General features: G+C 40.3%; 4 protein-coding genes across 11 annotated transcripts in view; 3 read left to right on the forward strand and 1 right to left on the reverse strand.

Annotated features, from left to right (window-relative positions):
- Window positions 1-17,333, forward strand: part of LOC146488159 (uncharacterized) — a 538,028-nt gene that overhangs the window by 371,246 nt on the left and 149,449 nt on the right. For all 7 annotated transcript variants that reach the window (XM_085121821.1, XM_085121804.1, XM_085121849.1 and 4 more), the window contains 2 exons: window positions 992-1,059; window positions 1,365-1,458. In XM_085121821.1, the coding sequence (XP_084977947.1) occupies window positions 992-1,059; window positions 1,365-1,458 (162 nt within the window). The remainder of the gene's footprint in view (window positions 1-991; window positions 1,060-1,364; window positions 1,459-17,333) is intronic.
- The window catches only part of LOC146488171 (uncharacterized), a 286,546-nt gene that overhangs the window by 105,658 nt on the left and 163,555 nt on the right, over window positions 1-17,333 (reverse strand). The window lies entirely within an intron of this gene.
- LOC146488176 (uncharacterized) overlaps window positions 1-17,333 on the forward strand; it is a 119,134-nt gene that overhangs the window by 3,644 nt on the left and 98,157 nt on the right. The gene's annotated exons all lie outside the window — the stretch shown is intronic.
- On the forward strand, window positions 13,925-15,765 carry LOC146488177 (uncharacterized). The gene is made up of 3 exons (XM_085120300.1): window positions 13,925-14,225; window positions 14,482-14,809; window positions 15,077-15,765. Exons 2-3 carry the CDS (start codon window positions 14,519-14,521, stop codon window positions 15,647-15,649), a joined length of 864 nt encoding a protein of 287 aa, XP_084976426.1. The 5' UTR covers window positions 13,925-14,225; window positions 14,482-14,518; the 3' UTR covers window positions 15,650-15,765.

The raw sequence follows: 17,333 nt of genomic DNA on the forward strand, positions 1-17,333 counted from the left end.
GGTTCTCGATTCTTAGAGGCAGCCGCTTTGAATCGATTTGTTTCTCCTGCCCCTAGTTGCCTTGTTCTTTCCCCTCGCCGTTGGTCACAAGAATTGACTGTTTATTTTGTTGTCTTCAACATTTCTTTTTTTTTTTCCTATTAATCGCAGTTGGCGATGCAACTTCCTGCTAAGCAAACGCGGGCAGAAGCGCAGCTTTCCATACTTGAATGTGCCATTCGCTTTGGGTTTTTCTTTCTGTGGTGCTGCGTACGGACGGTCGGACAGAGGAAAGTAACGTAATAACCTCACCAAGATTCCTGGCGTTGGTGGGTTACCAAATTTTCTTACCCATGCGGATCCGTGCTCGCGCCTTCATCACGCGGAGCTCCGCTATTAAAATGAGCGTAAACGTTTCCGTGTATCAACTACGGTGATAAAATTTATCGTGTTTTGACGATGGAAATTCATATCAATTTTATGACCAGTTGAAAAAATGAGGTATTGGTATTGCATGATATTGTTTCAAAATTAGCACATGTTAGTCGCTTACTGACAATAACAATTGAAATCTGCGGGTCGGGGTAAAATAAACCTCTGGATCATTCAAATTACATTTTAAAAGTACGGATAGATAGCAGGTTTTTTTTGGAAGTAAAATATAGCAAATTTTTATGAGTCCTCAACAACATGGCATTTTAAAGGTTGCTCTATGTGCAAAAATTCAAAAGCAATATACCCGTTCGTGTTATCAAAAAATTTTCCTTTAGAGGAAGGGTGCTTTCTGTCAATTTTCATCGAAACACAATCAACATCCCCGAGATCCTTTCGTGTCTTCTTAACGACCGATAGTAAATAAACACTGCTCGTCGCAGAGTATTTGTAACAAGGAGCGATTATTTGGGAGCGTAATGATTGAACAAAAGTTCTCACCCATGTAATTCTTCAATGAACTTTTGCATTCTTAAATAAGCCAAAAATAATGCCGAACTTTTTTTTCTTTTTTTATTAGGAGCAAGTGCATGTTTTCAGCTGAAACAGTTTGAAGAAGCTATCACGTGGTGTAAAAAGGGATTAGCAGTATCCTTCACTACAAATGCTCCCACTGAAAAGATTTGTCATGTTCAAACTTTACAATAGTCTTTCGTTCTTGCTTTTGTGTTCGTACCTTCTTACTGAAGTCTCATTTTAAAAAAAAACTAAATCAGTTCTTTAGTCTTCGTGATAATTCAGTCCAATTTTGTTGTTGACCTTAAACCGCCATGAATAAGATAAAGATAGAAAGTGAAAGAAACATAAAAGAAAATAGGCAAACATGTTTGAAGAATTTGTAAGCTTTGTGTTACTTTTCCAACATGCGTGTTATAAATCTTGACTAATGTAAGATTGACAAGAATAACCAGAAATTAGTGGAACTAAGGAGGAAGTCTGTCCATGAATACAACAAGCTGCGAGATACAGAAGGAGGGAAAGATTCAGGTAAATATAATGTCTTATAAGCTATTATGGAAACTGCATGTTGATGAAGAACCCTTAAGATGTCCGGAAGTTTTCTAAGGACCCGCGTATTAAACCTGAAAGAGTTGCTAAAATTCAGATTTCATGTGTAGTTTCTCTAAGCTTCCTTCTTCTTTCAAACTGAGAAACCTCCTAAATCAAAACTAATTTTATACGAAAGCCACGGCATCATTTGAAATTTTTCGCACTAGAATGTTGGTGCTAAAATTTCTTTGTTCAATGGCTTGACTTTGCATCGATTTACAAGAATATGAAAGCAAACTTCTGGGTAAATCTGAATTGGTCGAGTGCAATTGAATTTATGACCGATTTGACGTTGATGGATTGAAATGACTATCACGCGACCAAAGAATGAATACTAGGAGGATGAAATGAAAACATTTTTGTCAAACACAAATCAACAAAACTCAAAATTTACAAATGGGAAGTCTTAAATGCCAAAACTGTAAACAGAAATGTTTTACATGAATATTTCCCCCCAAAATATTCGTTTTTAAAAGTATTTCTGTCACATAATTTATTACTTTAATGCAGTTTTTGGACAATTGTTGTGGCTAATAACAGAAGCTTTAGTATTATATTGTTTAAAAAATATACTTTTTCGTCCCAAGTGTTATCTATAAGGAATGAGAATGGGGAAAGACCCTGGGAGGGAGAATTATAAGTGCATCTCACTTTTGAGTATAGTGACTTCCCTTTCTCATGTCTTACGCTAGCGAGTGAGCGGCATATTGAATAAAATATGCTGACAGGAATTTTAAGCTACTCTGATAACAATATTTGTTTGCTGCTAGCCTTATGCCTTAAACAATGTCTACTTATATAGATTTGAATTGATACCCGTTCAAAGTACCGAGTTCTTTATAAGGTGAAGGAAGTACGTGTTAAAGAATAACACATAAACAGAACGCAAAAAAGACACCAGAGAAGTGCGTTCAGTTTACGAAAGTAGTACGATTCTCTGCAGTGTTCTTAGTCTTAAAGATTTTTTGAGGTCAACCTACAAATTGAACAATTAGTCCTATTTAGAGCGGTCTTTTTCGGGAGGCAGCGTAGTCGAGTGGTTAGGGCGCCGGACTTGAAATCCGGAGGTCCCGGGGTCTGACCGCTTGCTGAAGTTGTTTCTTGGTTACCCCATAGTTAATTGAGGGACTGGGTATGAAAGTTTGTCATGAAAACAATGGTGCTGCAATTTATGTTGGAAGGGCCACGACAGTGCACAATCCTTTGTTTGAATGTTCACACTACAGTTGAATATGTTAACACGAACGTTTTTATTGGTCAGTTGCTCAAACACATTTCAAAATCTATGGTCGTCTGTGAATTGTAAAGGCCAAAAATGCTAACAAAAACATACGACAAAGAAATTTTTTAGGCTTCATAACCATTGCCTTTCATTAACTATGGTTACCCCGAGTACAACTCTCGGCCACCAAGATAAATAGCCAGCTGGTCTGCCTCCTGCCAGTTGGGATTTTTAACCATGCTATTTTCATTTAAATTATTTGTTTGTGAAGTTTAATGCACGGCCGCACTAGCACTAGACTCGTAACACAGAAAACAGAAGTATGTTGTAAACCCCAAAACGCCGGGTACAAGTTTTTTGAAAACTAACAAGTGAATGCCAAACTTTATAATAAGGTACAAGAACAAATCAATCTTTATCAAGGGTATCTTATTCCTTAGAAAACAGTAGACTTTGGCTAAATGTTTCTAGTTCAGCAGGAACTCGTATCATTTGGTTTTTGTAAACAAAAACACTATCCTCCAATCTACCGGAGTTAGCCTGTGGACCCGAGGGAAAGGCTAAGATCCTATAAATATACTAAGGCACATTTTTTTATCCTAGGAATAGCACAAATAAGCAATCGACGGAGGCCGAGTTTAACGCATGTTATGAAATACCCAAACGTCTTTAAAAAAAAAAAAAACTGGCTATTATCAGAACAAGAAACGTTGTTTTTAACAAGATTCTCGTGATCAGAGTGTAGTTTTATATTCCGATGATGATCTTGGTCTTCGGTCCTTCGAGAAAGAAGAAGGATAGCCACTGCTGACAGCCAAATAAATCCACCTTGGACAACGCCGAGCGATAAAAAACGCATTTCGAACTTGATGCTGTTCAGGAATCTCTCGCTACCTCCATCTTCATTCGCCCAACTTATGATCCTTTACCATCTCAGACGAAACTTAAACAGTGTGGAATCATTGATTGTGACATCTCCGAAAGTGTGGCAGGATACGTACACCTGCAGCCACCGCTAGGTTCTCGCTGTGGTACAAGACCTGGTTTATGCTCAGTCTAAGGTGTTATAGCAAGAACCAAATTAGCGCAAAACAACAGCCATCCCTTTCATCTAGAAACGTAAGGCCTCCCTCCCAGACTCTGACCAAGGAAGCAAGCAGGCACATCGGTCTACATCGAGCGAACTGACATGGTTCATTGGTGTAAATGTACTGAGCGGATATTGCTGATAGAATGAACGGCCGCGTGGGAGAAAAATATGGAGGAAGAAGCTCACGAACGGAAAATGACCAGATAGAAAATCTGAGGGCAACTTGCGAAGACAGAGGCTGATCATGTCATATCATGTCATGTCACACTAATCCGGATCGAATGTCAGGACCTCTTTAACCAATCAAGTGGTACTCTTTCTGTGCTCTCAAAACTCAGCATAGCTTTCAAGTCACTCCCTAAAATCCAGGTGGCTGCCGTGAAAGCTTCTACTATGATTTCGTCAAAGGCCAGGTAATTTAGCATTAGGGACGTGCGTTTGGCTGCTTAAAGCGCCAGGTGAGGGGGTTGGGGAAACGGGGAGGGGGACGGAGATATATATGGGAGCTCACAAACGGGTGTCACAGGCAATAGTGATCGAGAAATGTTTAGAGTTTTTTGGATAAAACTCTTCTCTAAATGTTATTCATCTTTTGTCCGGCCCATCTATCCGTCTATAATTTCTTTCTGTTACAGTGTACCTAATTCATGTAAAATTGGTCAACTAAATCTTCGTAAAGCCTTGCAGTTACTGTATAGTTTATACTGCCAAAGTCGCATACAACGAAACCCTGTGGAGTCTAATTCAGGAGAACCGCCAAAATGTGATCACTCGCCCGCGCTTGCGCATGCTTGCAACAGTAGACAGCAAGAAGCCAAGCGACCTGCCTACGTGTACAGCAAGAATATTGTAAATATAAATCCTGACTGCCTGTCTTTTAAATGTGCTGGTCCTAAACACGGAGCAGTTCAATGTCTAATTGAGAAGTGATTTCAACCACTCTCCACTTCCTTCTAATGATCTTTGTAGACTGAAAAATCTGTCAAGGAAGATGGAATGGACTTTCGTGGATCAGGCCTACAGTGAGATCACCCAAGGGCAAAAAGTTGAAGGTGTTGTGGACGCCGCTGATCACCCAGCACAAGGAGTTTATTCCTAGGGCATTTGTTGCAAAAAAATTTAGTAGTTGTGGAAGATCTCTCTGACAAGCGCGTGATGCCCTACGGCTTAATTAAATGCCAGGAGAACATTCAGGGATTAAGGCATTGCGAATTAAAAGAGCCTCGTTTGACTTTGCACCATCTCTCTTTCGTCTGCATGGTGTAAACGGTTACCACTTGCACACGTAGGAAGAACGCAAACCTCATAAAGTAGCTAAACTATGTAAACGCCTCGACGTGGATGACCAGATAAGTCGTGGTGTGACATTGAAAAAGGCAAGAGACCTATAAAAAAAAGTTACCGACATTTTTAAGGGCGCAATCTTCACACTAGAGGTGACAGTCATATGCACCTATGCTTGAAGGCATCCCTCTTCTATTAGTTGATAAGGAGAGTGCTTATGCAAAGCAGCAACTTAGGGCAAACCACATAGTTGGATCCAGTCTCCTTGTACTGGGAGGGAGAAAGTAACTTTATGAGATTATTATCTCCTTTTCCGGGTGAGGAACAGACCAACTAAGAGGGCTGTGTCCTTCGCAAGGTTGTGGGTATCTTCTATCCGTTTTTAAACCTGGTAGGAAAGTGTGTGTAACGTCCTTTCTGCGTTGAAAGTTGGTTTAGGACGCACAGCTCTCAGGTATTATAAAACTCAATTGGGGGTCAGGATTTACCTAGACAGATCGCTGTTACACGTAGCCTTGCTGATCGCATAGGATCGATCTTAGCCAGTTCGTTTGGATGCACAATTACAGGCTATACAGCCCCATGGTTTTAGTTTGTATTTGTTGTGAAGGTCAGTACAAACAATTTGTGGAGAGTTGGCTGCAGAAGATTGGTGCTGAGTCTGAGCTTACATGGAGGCATATTCCCACCCAAGATAACCCAGCTGCTGTAGTGAGCAAGGGAAAACTGAATGAGTGAACAGTAGTTTCTAAACGCTGGCTACCAGAACAAGGTGCCAAATGTCCGAAACAAGTACAGTAAAATTTAAGGCTTCATAGAAACTATATGTAAGGTTGCTGCAGTTGTGACTGCTAGGATTTATGATGGTCTTGAATACCCTGCTAGCAGAGGTTTTTTTTCTGGTAAGTCTTTTAGCACGTACGAAGTCATTGGCGTCAAGCCGACCACGCGAAATATTAGAGACGCGAACGACTTCGTACATGCTAATAGGTCTTAAAACGTCCGTTTGAACTGACCAAAGCTGTTAACATTTTTGCAAGGTTATATGTACACCAAGACGTTCGAGCATTATGAACTATTATTATAAACTGTGAATACGTTTTCGCCGTCCATACATTAAATGGTTTGACAACGATAACTGTGAGAAGACCACTTTGGGTCCCACGCAGTGTGAAAGTTAGCAAAGCGAACCATGTCATAATGCTATGCTTGAAAACGCTTCCAAGCCATAGCAAAAACATAATCATCACCTCATAACCCCCCTGTTAATCGGAGGCAAGTGGCACACCCATTTTAAGTGGTTGCTTTGATTATGTTTGGGACGATCAAATACAGAAAACGTACGATGGAAGTCCAAGATAAAAGCATACATTGTGCTGTATACCAGTTCCCTGTTCCGTTGGCAATGAAAGGAAGACCAGGGAAGATGTATCTCTATCATGGATCAACATCTACTGGAGCCACATGGTGGTTCAGGAACGTTGTGTGTGAAGAGAAGTGTAACCAGTTCACAATAAAACAAAATGGTGCAAAACAGGTTACAGTCATTGTTGACCTTAAAAATGCTTCGTTCGCGAAGTTGCATATTGCAAAACGTTCTCATCTTTCTACAGAATCGATGACTGTTTCTGTTGATAATTTGTCTTGAAAAGTTGTACACTCTTCACAGAATGGGAACTTGCAGCTGAGACAGACGTATTTTGTCGAATCAAAACACGAACTACAGGTGTCTTCGTCGTCATTTGACGCGGGATTTGAGAAGTTCAACTTCTTTTTCCAAGACGCCAACTCTTTTTTGATCACATGGTCGTTGAAACTGATATGATCATTAATAAATTTTCTCGCTAACAAGGCTGAATATATATTATCATACAATTTTTTTAATTTATTCATTTAGTTCGTCTCATGAGAAGATTGATGTTCGTCTCCGAGACGATCCTCACACGTTTATCCGTCTAAAGCAGACCGACAGAGCGTGTTGGTCAATGCAAACTCATTCAGACGAACTTATCATGAACTTAACCTGCTCAGTTTGGTTCGTTTCATAAAAAGTTCGACGTTTGACCTAGGTCTCAGACTAGATTTTGTCACGGCGGGGGAGACTCGGCACCAGTATTGCTTCAGTTAGACCATTTGACACGGTGTTGAGGTATGTAGACATGTGAGACGTGATCGGTGAGTAAACGTGTTGTAAAAGCTGTGAATTTCTGTCAGTTTTGTTGGGACATTCTTTATACAGGGGCATTCCCGACAAAAGTGGCACCTCAGACGGGACTGTTACTATCCTCGAACAAGAGGAAAGAGCCAAAATTACTGTGCGAGTGTGACAAGCCAAAAGCAAACGAAAGATGGAAACTGCGAATCGAGATCTCGCGACGAAGCTGACTCAACTTTAAATAACAAAGGGATAAAACGGAAGCTACACTAGCAAGTCAAAATGGTAATCGTATCAAGAGACACAGGGATTCATTATACGCGGTTTTCAGTTCAGTTGAGAGAGCAAAACGACAGGTGGAAGAGCTAAAAATCGCTACTGGTGAAGACATTGCCGACATCACCACGTGGGGAGAAAAGCTGGAGTCGGATATGCCAGCTGTTGACGACGATATGGAAAGAATTTCTCAATGCTTAAGCGAAATTAATCAGGAACAAGTTGACAAAACCAGGAAGGGGCAACTAGCCTTCGAAAAGGAACTTTTCGAACAGAAACTTCCTTACAACAAACAGCTGGAAAGCCTCCATTGGTCAAACGAGGATTAAAACACAAGTCACGTGGGAAACCAAAATAAGGCGTGGCAGCGAAATTGCCAAAGCTTACAACTACGAAGTTTAGTGGAAATATCCTCGATTGGGCACGATTTTGGGACCAATTCAGCAAAGGTATCGACAAGTCTGACATGGCTGCTATTTCTAAATTTTCGTATCTCAAGGAATTTGTCGATTCCAAAGTCAGGAAAACCATCGTTGGTTTACCATTCACCGCCGACGGATACGAGAGAGCAAATGTCATTTTGTGCGAGCGCTATGGAAATGCTAGTGAAGTGGAGAAAACTTACATGAAGGATATTTTAGATTTGTCAAAGATTAGCTTTAGTGGAAACCAGCCCCGCAAGATACATCAGTTTTACGAACAATTGTCGTATGATGTCCAGTCGTTTGAGACCATGGGAAAATTAAGCCAAGTGAACGGAAATGTAGCCCTAACCAGAGATAAATTGTCTGGAATTCGAGGAGATCTTGTTCGGAATGACGACCATTGGCAATCCTGGGACTTTCTGAAGTTGTGTGATGCTTTAAAATCATGGACTCGCTGAAATCCAGTGGAGCCTAATTCGGGAGAACCGCCAAAACGTGATCGCTCGCCTTTGCGTGTTTACAACACGACACAGCAAGACGCCAAACTACGTGCTTGTGTGTACTGTGAAGATATTTCGCATAAGTCTTCTGATTGCCCAATTATGACTACTTTTGATGACGGAAAAAGTTTCTTGCACACAAAAGGCTTTGCTTCAACTGAGCTATGCCTAAGCACAGGGCAGCTGAATGTTTGAGTAGATTACACTTCTGTCTTTTGTAATCAACAGCCCAAGGGAGAGAGTGTTATGTCTTCTCCTGACAGTGATAAGGTCATTTATCCTGTTGTGTTTGTTAAGGTTGGTGGAATTGAATGCCGTGCGTTGTTAGATTCTGGTTCATCTATTTGTTATGCCTCAGCCAAGTTGTTGGACATGTTGGGAAAACGCCCTACAAAAATCTTGCCCAGAAGAGTTCAGATGCTTATGCCACAGCGAGAATGGAGATTTACAAGACTTCTGTTTCATCACGGTCTGGAGATTACAGTCTAGAAGTCAATCTCAACAAAGTCCAACCTCCTTCCCAGGGTCTCTCCTCTTCACGTCCCAGGGAGCGAGAGAGGGGAGATCTTGGTTGGATCAGAGAAAAATTAGACTCAGGGAGGGCTCCTTCACTTGCTATTTTTTGTCAAGATTTATTGTCCACTCCGAAACAAGACTTCGGCTTTGCTGCGCGAAGCCCACGCAAAACTCATTTAACTGGCTATGTTTTTCAGTATTCTTCATTTTGCGAGTCATTGTAACATTAATCTGAAAGCTTAAAGTGCCTATGAGGTAAACATTTTTTGGCCACATTTTGATAGTTTTTGAACAAAACCTTCTTAATCTACAATTATGATCCCTTAAAGGTTTGAATTTAGCGCCGGAAAGTGTCTCCATGCTGCGCGCGGCCAAAACGATCGTATTACAAGCTTGTCACGTAGAAAATACTTTAGAACGTACGAGTGTCATGGCACCGAAGGGAGTTTCTTTGATATTAGCGACTTATTATGCAGCTGGTCACTCCAATATGACAAACTCGGGAAAAAAACTTGCATGCCGGGTATAAATATGTATTACTCAGCAGTCAGCGGTCAGCGAACAAGATGGACGTGGTTTTTTGACTGCCATCAAAATTCTTGAGTCTTTTGGATTTTTGTACAGTGTCTTTACGTTTTTGTTGTTGTTCTTGTCTTACTATGAAGAGCTGGAGGAGATTTTAAGACTAAAATTGGAGCCAATAGACCTCTTTCATAAATGGAGGGCTTAATTGTTATTCTTTTCTATGCATTTAAATTAGCCTTCCTGGCCTCGCTAGGATGTGTAAAAACAAAAGTATTTTCACTCAAAAGCGAGGTCAAGAAGGCTTATTTGCATGCACATAAAAGAATACTAATTGTGCCCTCCATTATGAAAGAGGTCTATTGAGAGTTCTTTGAACTTTAAAGACGACGAGAATCGCAAGTTGTTAGAAAGAGTGGTTAAACTCGAGAGGACTGTGAAAGCTCTTGAGCTGGAGACTACTATCAATAAAGTTAAGACGAATGAAGTTCTCCTGGATGGACAAGAACAATATATTTGTCGAGATTGTATTAAAATCAAGGGAATTTCGATCAGGCGTGACGAAAATACAACTGAGGTCGTGAAACAAGTGGCCGGCCTTCTTGATGTTGAGGTATGCGAAGATGATCAGCCTTAGGCTTCTTCCTATTCGTCCTTGGACTGATGATAATGGTACTGTGCATTCCCCACCTCCGAGTATTACAGCAAAATTTGTCAAGAGAGACGTTAAGGAGAAGTTCTATAGAGCAAGATACAATCTTAAAAATAATCTTCCAGGGATCTTGCTGGTCTTTCATCAGCGGAGGAGAATAAAATTTTCATCTCCAAAAGTCTTACTCAGACAAGGAAGAAACTATTTAAAGCAGCACTAAAAGTTAAGAAAGAATTGAACTTCGACTTTATGTCTACCACAAATGGTAGAATTTTCGTCAGGCAGAACAAGGATAGTGATTCTGATATAGCGAAGTTAAAAGCATCATTCAGAGGTCAGGGCCAAGTTCAAACTGGCGGCCGAGTACAAGCATCTCTTTCACATCGTCCTGTACGGCAAGATGACCAAGGTTGATCATAATGGATCTAGCTAAGTGCTTCAAGTACTTTCCAACACTGTTACTATTATCTGTTAATTATTATTATCAAATATAATGTCTAAGTGTAGGAATTGTAAGAACTCTGTGAGAGAGAAATGTAGAGGCATCCAGTGTGATTCTTGCCTCTGGTGGTTCCATCTTAAATGTTCTGCCTTATCTGCTAAGGAGTACAATTATTTTGTTGCAACCCATGACTTGTGGCTCTGCCTATACATTGTCGTAATGAAATTTTTCTTTTTAACTCTGTTGAAGACCATGAGTTGGTAGAGCTATTGGTCTATAATTCCAACACAGATTGTCTCTGCTCTGATAAAATCTCTAGATTGAATTTAGAGTCTTTACCATGTTTTGATTTATCTTCATTTATTAATAATAACCCAAATTTATCCAGTATTGATATTGACTTGAATTTACCCTCTCTGACTAATTTTGGTTATTACTCAACTCATGAGTTCCACTTTAATGAAGATATTCGTTCGGCTATCTCTGATAGGACTTTTTCTACCCTGCACTTTAATATAAGAAGTCTTTCAGCAAACTTTGATGATTTCTTTCACATGTTATGTGACTTGAAATATTCCTTCCCTGTTTTTGGTCTTTCCGAAACTAAATTTAAAGTTGGAATTGATTCTTTTTTTAACTCTAATCTTCCTGGTTATTATTTCCTGTCTCAACCATCCATGTCTAATGCTGGTGATGTTGGTTTCTACATTAAAGATAATCTTTCATACAATAAACGTGATGACTTTTGCACTTCTAATCCGGAATTTGAGTCCATTTGGATCAAAATTGAGGTCCCACACCACCATAATATTGTCTGTGGATTAATATATAGGCATCCTAATCAAAATATTACCAAAGCTGCTGACTTTTTGTATAAGGCGACTGAGAAAGTAAATAATGAAGGTAAAATTTGTCTTCTGATGGGCGATTTCAATATCAATCTTCTAAACTATGATTCTCATTTTGAGACAGAACATTTTGTTAATACTCTAGGATCCTACGCATTTTATCCACAGATTCTGAAACCTACTAGAATAGCTTACCATTCTGCAACCTTAATTGACAATATCTTCTTTAATTTACTGGAGCACTATGCTGTTAGTGGTAATATTGTCTGTGGGATAACAGATCACTTGCCTAATTTTCTGATTATTAACAAGTTATCTAACCCGGCCTCCAAAAAATTTTAAGTTGTACAAAACGGATTACTCTAGGCTTGATAATGATGTGCTTATATCTGAGGTTAGCAAAGTGAACTGGGAAGAGGTACTAATTAGTGAATCTGGTGTGCTTGATATTGACACTGTTTTTCAGAATTTCTGTCTCTGTATTTCAAACCTTTCGTAAACTTACTCGGAAAGAAATTAAGTCATTATCTAAGCCCTGGGTAACACCTGGCATCCAAGCATCTATTAGGCTGAAGGAAAAGTTCTATAAACGTTTCCTAGAAACTTGGAATATGAATTTCTTAACTAAATATAAGTTTTATCGGAACAAGATCACCCAACTGCTCAAAGTTAGCAAAGAGAATTACTACCATAATTACTTCATTACTAATAGTAAGAATATTAAAAAAAAAAACCTGGGCAGGTATTAAAGAGATAATTACCCTAAAACCAAATGGATTCAACTCCCCCTCTAAAATTTTTTTTGGTAATAATGTTATCACTGATTCTAAGGCTATTGCCTCAGCTTTTAATAATCATTTTTCTCAAATTGGCAGTAAATTAGCAGATGAATAATAACAGAAACATAACAGAATAATGACATTCTCAGAGTATAATTGTCACTCTAGTCCACCCTTTCGGAAATGGAAAATACTTAAAGTAATTGACTCATTATACTTGTATTGTGCTTTATTTATGTACGAATATTACTCTAATAGATTGCCCTTAATTTTTAACGATTTTTTTAAGAGTATCAACAAAGTGCATCAATATCAAACAAGATTGGTGTGTAAGATCTCATACTATCTGCCTAAAGCGAGGACCAACTATGGCAAATTTAATATTCGTTTTTTTGGAGCTAAAGTTTGGAATTCCACTGAAGAGTCATTAAAATCCAAGAGTCGTATCTGGTTCAAAATCCTCTTTAAAGAATCACTTATCTCCAACTACTGACTGGCTCATTGATGTACTTTATTTTCCAGTTTTTGCGTGTGCACTTCCCCTTTTTATTGTTATTTATGTGTGTGCATGTGTGTGTAAATGGTAAATCGTGTCCTTAGTTCTATGTTAATGTAGGGTATTTGCAAATTTTTCCGCTTGGCCCAGCCACTTAGCTCGATTAGCTTGCTATTTCTAAGTAGCTGTGCCCTCTTCCTTTGTAATTTTTCTTTCTTGCTCTTATCTTAACACTATATAATTTTAATATTATGAAAGGTGTTTGTCATCGTGGTTTAAAATGATAGATGAGTTAATCGTTTGTCTCACGATTGAGTCACAAAGATGTGGATCGCGACGTTTCGACCGCTATACTGCTGGTCTTCATCAGGCGATGGTGTCGACTGATTGCGTGACAGTATAAGTAGCACCTTGGTTTGTGTTGATTGGTGCGTTTCGATCCTCTCTTAGGCTGTTGTTGATTGGAGGATTTGGATCCTCGTCGTTCAGACTAGAAATTGTTCCCTCGGCCGTCCGCCTTGGTACCGATCGGCTGCTGTGTTGTTTGATCGTGGGCATCCACGCTTCCGGAATTTCAATTCCATTATCCCTATTGATGTTGTCAGGGTGAAGTCTACTGTGAATAGCCTCTTTAACCCTACGGGTGTACCAATGTGGGTCTCGGTCAATAAACTTAACCTCATCCCAGAGCGGATAGTGGCCAGTCGCATTGCTGTGCTCTGAAACGGCGGAGGATTGGGTTCGAGCAAGCCTTACGTCTCTATCGTGTTCCTTAATCCTTTCACGCATAGATCTTCCCGTCTCTCCAATATAGACCTTGCCACACTCACAGAGAATCTTGTAGACTACTCCGTCTTGTTTTGCAGGGTCGACAGTGTCCTTAGGTCGCACTAGGTGTGATCTAAGTGTTGCGTCAGATCTGAAAACTGTCCGTATGCCTTGCTGTTGCAGGCAACGGCGAAGAGCCTCTCATAACCCTTTGACGTATGGTAGCACTGCAGTAGATTTAATTTCAGGCGCAGGTTCTTTTGTGGCTGTTTGTTTCTTTGTTTTCGTAGTGTTTTTCACAATCAAAAACTGATAACCGTTACAAACAAGAACTGATCAGAGGTGTTTCTTTTCTTGCGAGATAACTGATGGTTTAGTTATGAGGTGTTTTGATCTACCGTACAGGCACTTGACAATACCGCATTTTACAGATTGCGGATGGTGTGAATCATACGCTAGGTATTGGTCAGTGTGTGTAGGCGTTCTGTAAAAACTGGTAGAGAAGTAGCCATCCGAATCTCTAGTTACCAACGTGTCAAGAAAGGGTATGGTGTTGTTGGTCTCAGTTTCCATAGTGAAGCGGATCGTTGGTTTTTGACTATTGAGGTGCTGCAAGAAAATGTCAACTTTGTCTCGACTCAAGATGGTAAAGGTGTCATCCACATAGCGTTTCCAAATCTTAGGCATACAAGGCGTAGAAGTCAAAGCTTGTTCTTCAAAATCCTCCATGTAGAGGTTAGCTATGACAGCGGATACTGGGCTACCCATGGCTGCTCCCTCTTGTTGTTCGTAAATTAATCTAATAGTTTCCGTAACGCGGCTTACCTATGGAAGGCGCCGTACAAGCCGCGTTACAGAAACTAGAGGCTGACCCCGTGTCTTGCTAACCGCACGACTTTAACACCTGCACAGATTGCGGACCTCTTGGATTTCGTTCTAAGATCCACATACTTCCAGTATGATGGATTAATTTATGAGCAACAAGAGGGAGCCCAGTATCCGCTGTCATAGCTAATCTCTACATGGAGGATTTTGAAGAACAAGCTTTGACTTCTACGCTTTGTATGCCTAAGATTTGGAAACGCTATGTGGATGACACCTTTACCATCTTGAGTCGAGACAAAGTTGACATTTTCTTGCAACACCTCAATAGTCAAAAACCAACGATCCGCTTCACTATGGAAACTGAGACCGACAACACCATACCCTTTCTTGACACGTCGGTAACTAGAGATTCAAATGGCTACCTCTCTATCAGTGTTTACAGAAAGCCTACACACACTGACCAATACCTAGCGTATGATTCACACCACCCGCAATCTGTAAAACGCGGTATTGTCAAGTGCCTGTACGATAGATCAAAACACCTCATAACTAAACCATCAGTTATCTCGCAAGAAAAGAAACACCTCTCATCAGTTCTTGTTTCTAGCGGTTATCAGTTTTTGTTTGTGAAAAACATTACGAAAACAAAGAAACAAACAGCCACAAAAGAACCTGCGCCTGAAATTAAATCTACTGCGGTGCTACCATACGTCAAAGGGTTATGAGAGGCTCTTCGCCGTTGCCTGCAACAGCAAGGCATACGGACAGTTTTCAGATCTGACGCAACACTTAGATCACACCTAGTGCGACCTAAGGACACTGTCGACCCTGCAAAACAAGACGGAGTAGTCTACAAGATTCTCTGTGAGTGTGGCAAGGTCTATATTGGAGAGACGGGAAGATCTATGCGTGAAAGGATTAAGGAACACGATAGAGACGTAAGGCTTGCTCGAACCCAATCCTCCGCCGTTTCAGAGCACAGCAATGCGACTGGCCACTATCCGCTCTGGGATGAGGTTAAGTTTATTGACCGAGACCCACATTGGTACACCCGTAGGGTTAAAGAGGCTATTCACAGTAGACTTCACCCTGACAACATCAATAGGGATAATGGAATTGAAATTCCGGAAGCGTGGATGCCCACGATCAAACAACACAGCAGCCGATCGGTACCAAGGCGGACGGCCGAGGGAACAATTTCTAGTCTGAACGACGAGGATCCAAATCCTCCAATCAACAACAGCCTAAGAGAGGATCGAAACGCACCAATCAACACAAACCAAGGTGCTACTTATACTGTCACGCAATCAGTCGACACCATCGCCTGATGAAGACCAGCAGTATAGCGGTCGAAACGTCGCGATCCACATCTTTGTGACTCAATCGTGAGACAAACGATTAACTCATCTATCACTATATAATTTCTGGGCACGAATAAACATTGTTGTTTTGTTACTTCCCGATGAATGAAACTTTGCGGCAGAAGTAGATTCGGTTTGCCCGAATTCACAGGAAATATTCAAGCCATAGCTCTCGAAAGTGAGAGACAACAATGATCAGCTTTGAGTAAAAGACGTGGATATATTACACTCTCTTATCCGTAGAAAACAAACATCCTGCAATCTTACTGCAGATAAATAGCATAAGCATGAAATCACCGGTAAAGAAATCCACGAATCCTCGGTTTTGACAGATAACGTTTATAGAGCGCTACCAGAAATCATAAACCTAAACAAATGCCACAGAGCTACAATTGTAGCAACACAATGGCATGCATATCGAAAACTAATCGTAAAAGACAGTAAGAAAACCTCCATTCAGTATATTTGAGCATTTCCCTTCACGATCACGAGCGGTCGCTCCAAATTATTATCAAAAGGAAAGGATCCCTTATACAAGAAAGCAAAACTAAATAGGTTTTTATCAACACAACGGACACACAGTGGGAGTCGCTTAGGTCTGTCGAGGCCATTTTAGCATCATGCGTACGGACCATCATAGACATTGCAGAAAATTTGTATGCTCTATGAGTTAACGTATTCGATACTTAAACTATTACTTCTATCAAAAGTGAGTTTTTGACGGGCTTGTGCAATTTCCGAAATCCAGCACCTGTGCTCTCTCGCATTCTCAAATTGAACAAAATTGTGATCGAGTTTGGAGAGACGATTTAGAGCGAACTTCGAAATTCTCTCGCCTTTTCATTTCGGAAAAATATATCCAAGTACTAACAATCATTCACTGAAACTTAGCCTTCGAATCAAGTGCACAGAACAGTAGACGGAAGGCCATCTTGATCTTCGTTTTTGTCTAATTCTTGCGCTGTTCGCGCCAGTATGATTCGCATCGGGTCGAACGATTGCAACAACATCCATTTTGCATGAATCGCTTGACTCTTTCAGGTATTCGTTGGAAAACGTTTTGATAAAGGACATTACTTAGTCCTTGTCCGACATTTTTTTCGAGGGGAAACCTTGAACACGAAAATTTTGGCTGTGTAACAACAAGGCTAGATGTGTTGTAAACAAATCTCTAAGGCATTTCCTAAGTCCTCAAAAGCCAAACTAGTTCCCAGTCCCCGGACACTATTTCCTATGCTTGGGCTACTTTGTACCGCTATAAAGGCGCCTTATTATTTTTTTGGGGCGCGTTTCTTTTATAATAAAGATTTGGTAAACTTTAAAAAGGCATTTGTTTTTACAGTCGACTCCCGATAACTCGAACCTTCAAGGGAAATTGAAAAAGGTTCGAGTTATCGAGAGTTCGAGTTATCGAGGGTAAATCTATATAAAAAATGACCTGAAAGGAAAGGAAAATTGGTTCGAGTTAGCGCGAGGTTCGAGTTTGCGAGAGTTCGAGTTATCGGGAGTCGACTGTACTTCATTAACAAGTCCGTTGTCTTGAGGCGTTGTACTTGGGAAAATCAATGATTTTCCCTCTTCGCTGTCACTGTGTAACGACAAAATTAACAGTGGACGAACAGCGCCTTCCCCTTCAATTCATGAAGTTATA

The sequence above is a fragment of the Pavona decussata genome, unplaced genomic scaffold (genome assembly GCF_977016875.1).
Source record: "Pavona decussata unplaced genomic scaffold, jaPavDecu1.1 SCAFFOLD_11, whole genome shotgun sequence".
NCBI lineage: Eukaryota > Metazoa > Cnidaria > Anthozoa > Scleractinia > Agariciidae > Pavona > Pavona decussata.

What these genes read in the sequence shown, in the direction of transcription:
- LOC146488177 (XM_085120300.1), top strand. Translation starts at nt 14,519, where the DNA reads ATGGAGGATTTTGAAGAACAAGCTTTGACTTCTACGCTTTGTATGCCT. An exon ending in TAGCGTATGATTCACACCAC is followed by an intron (nt 14,810 to 15,076) that starts CCGCAATCTGTA and finishes CTGCAACAGCAA; the next exon opens with GGCATACGGACAGTTTTCAG.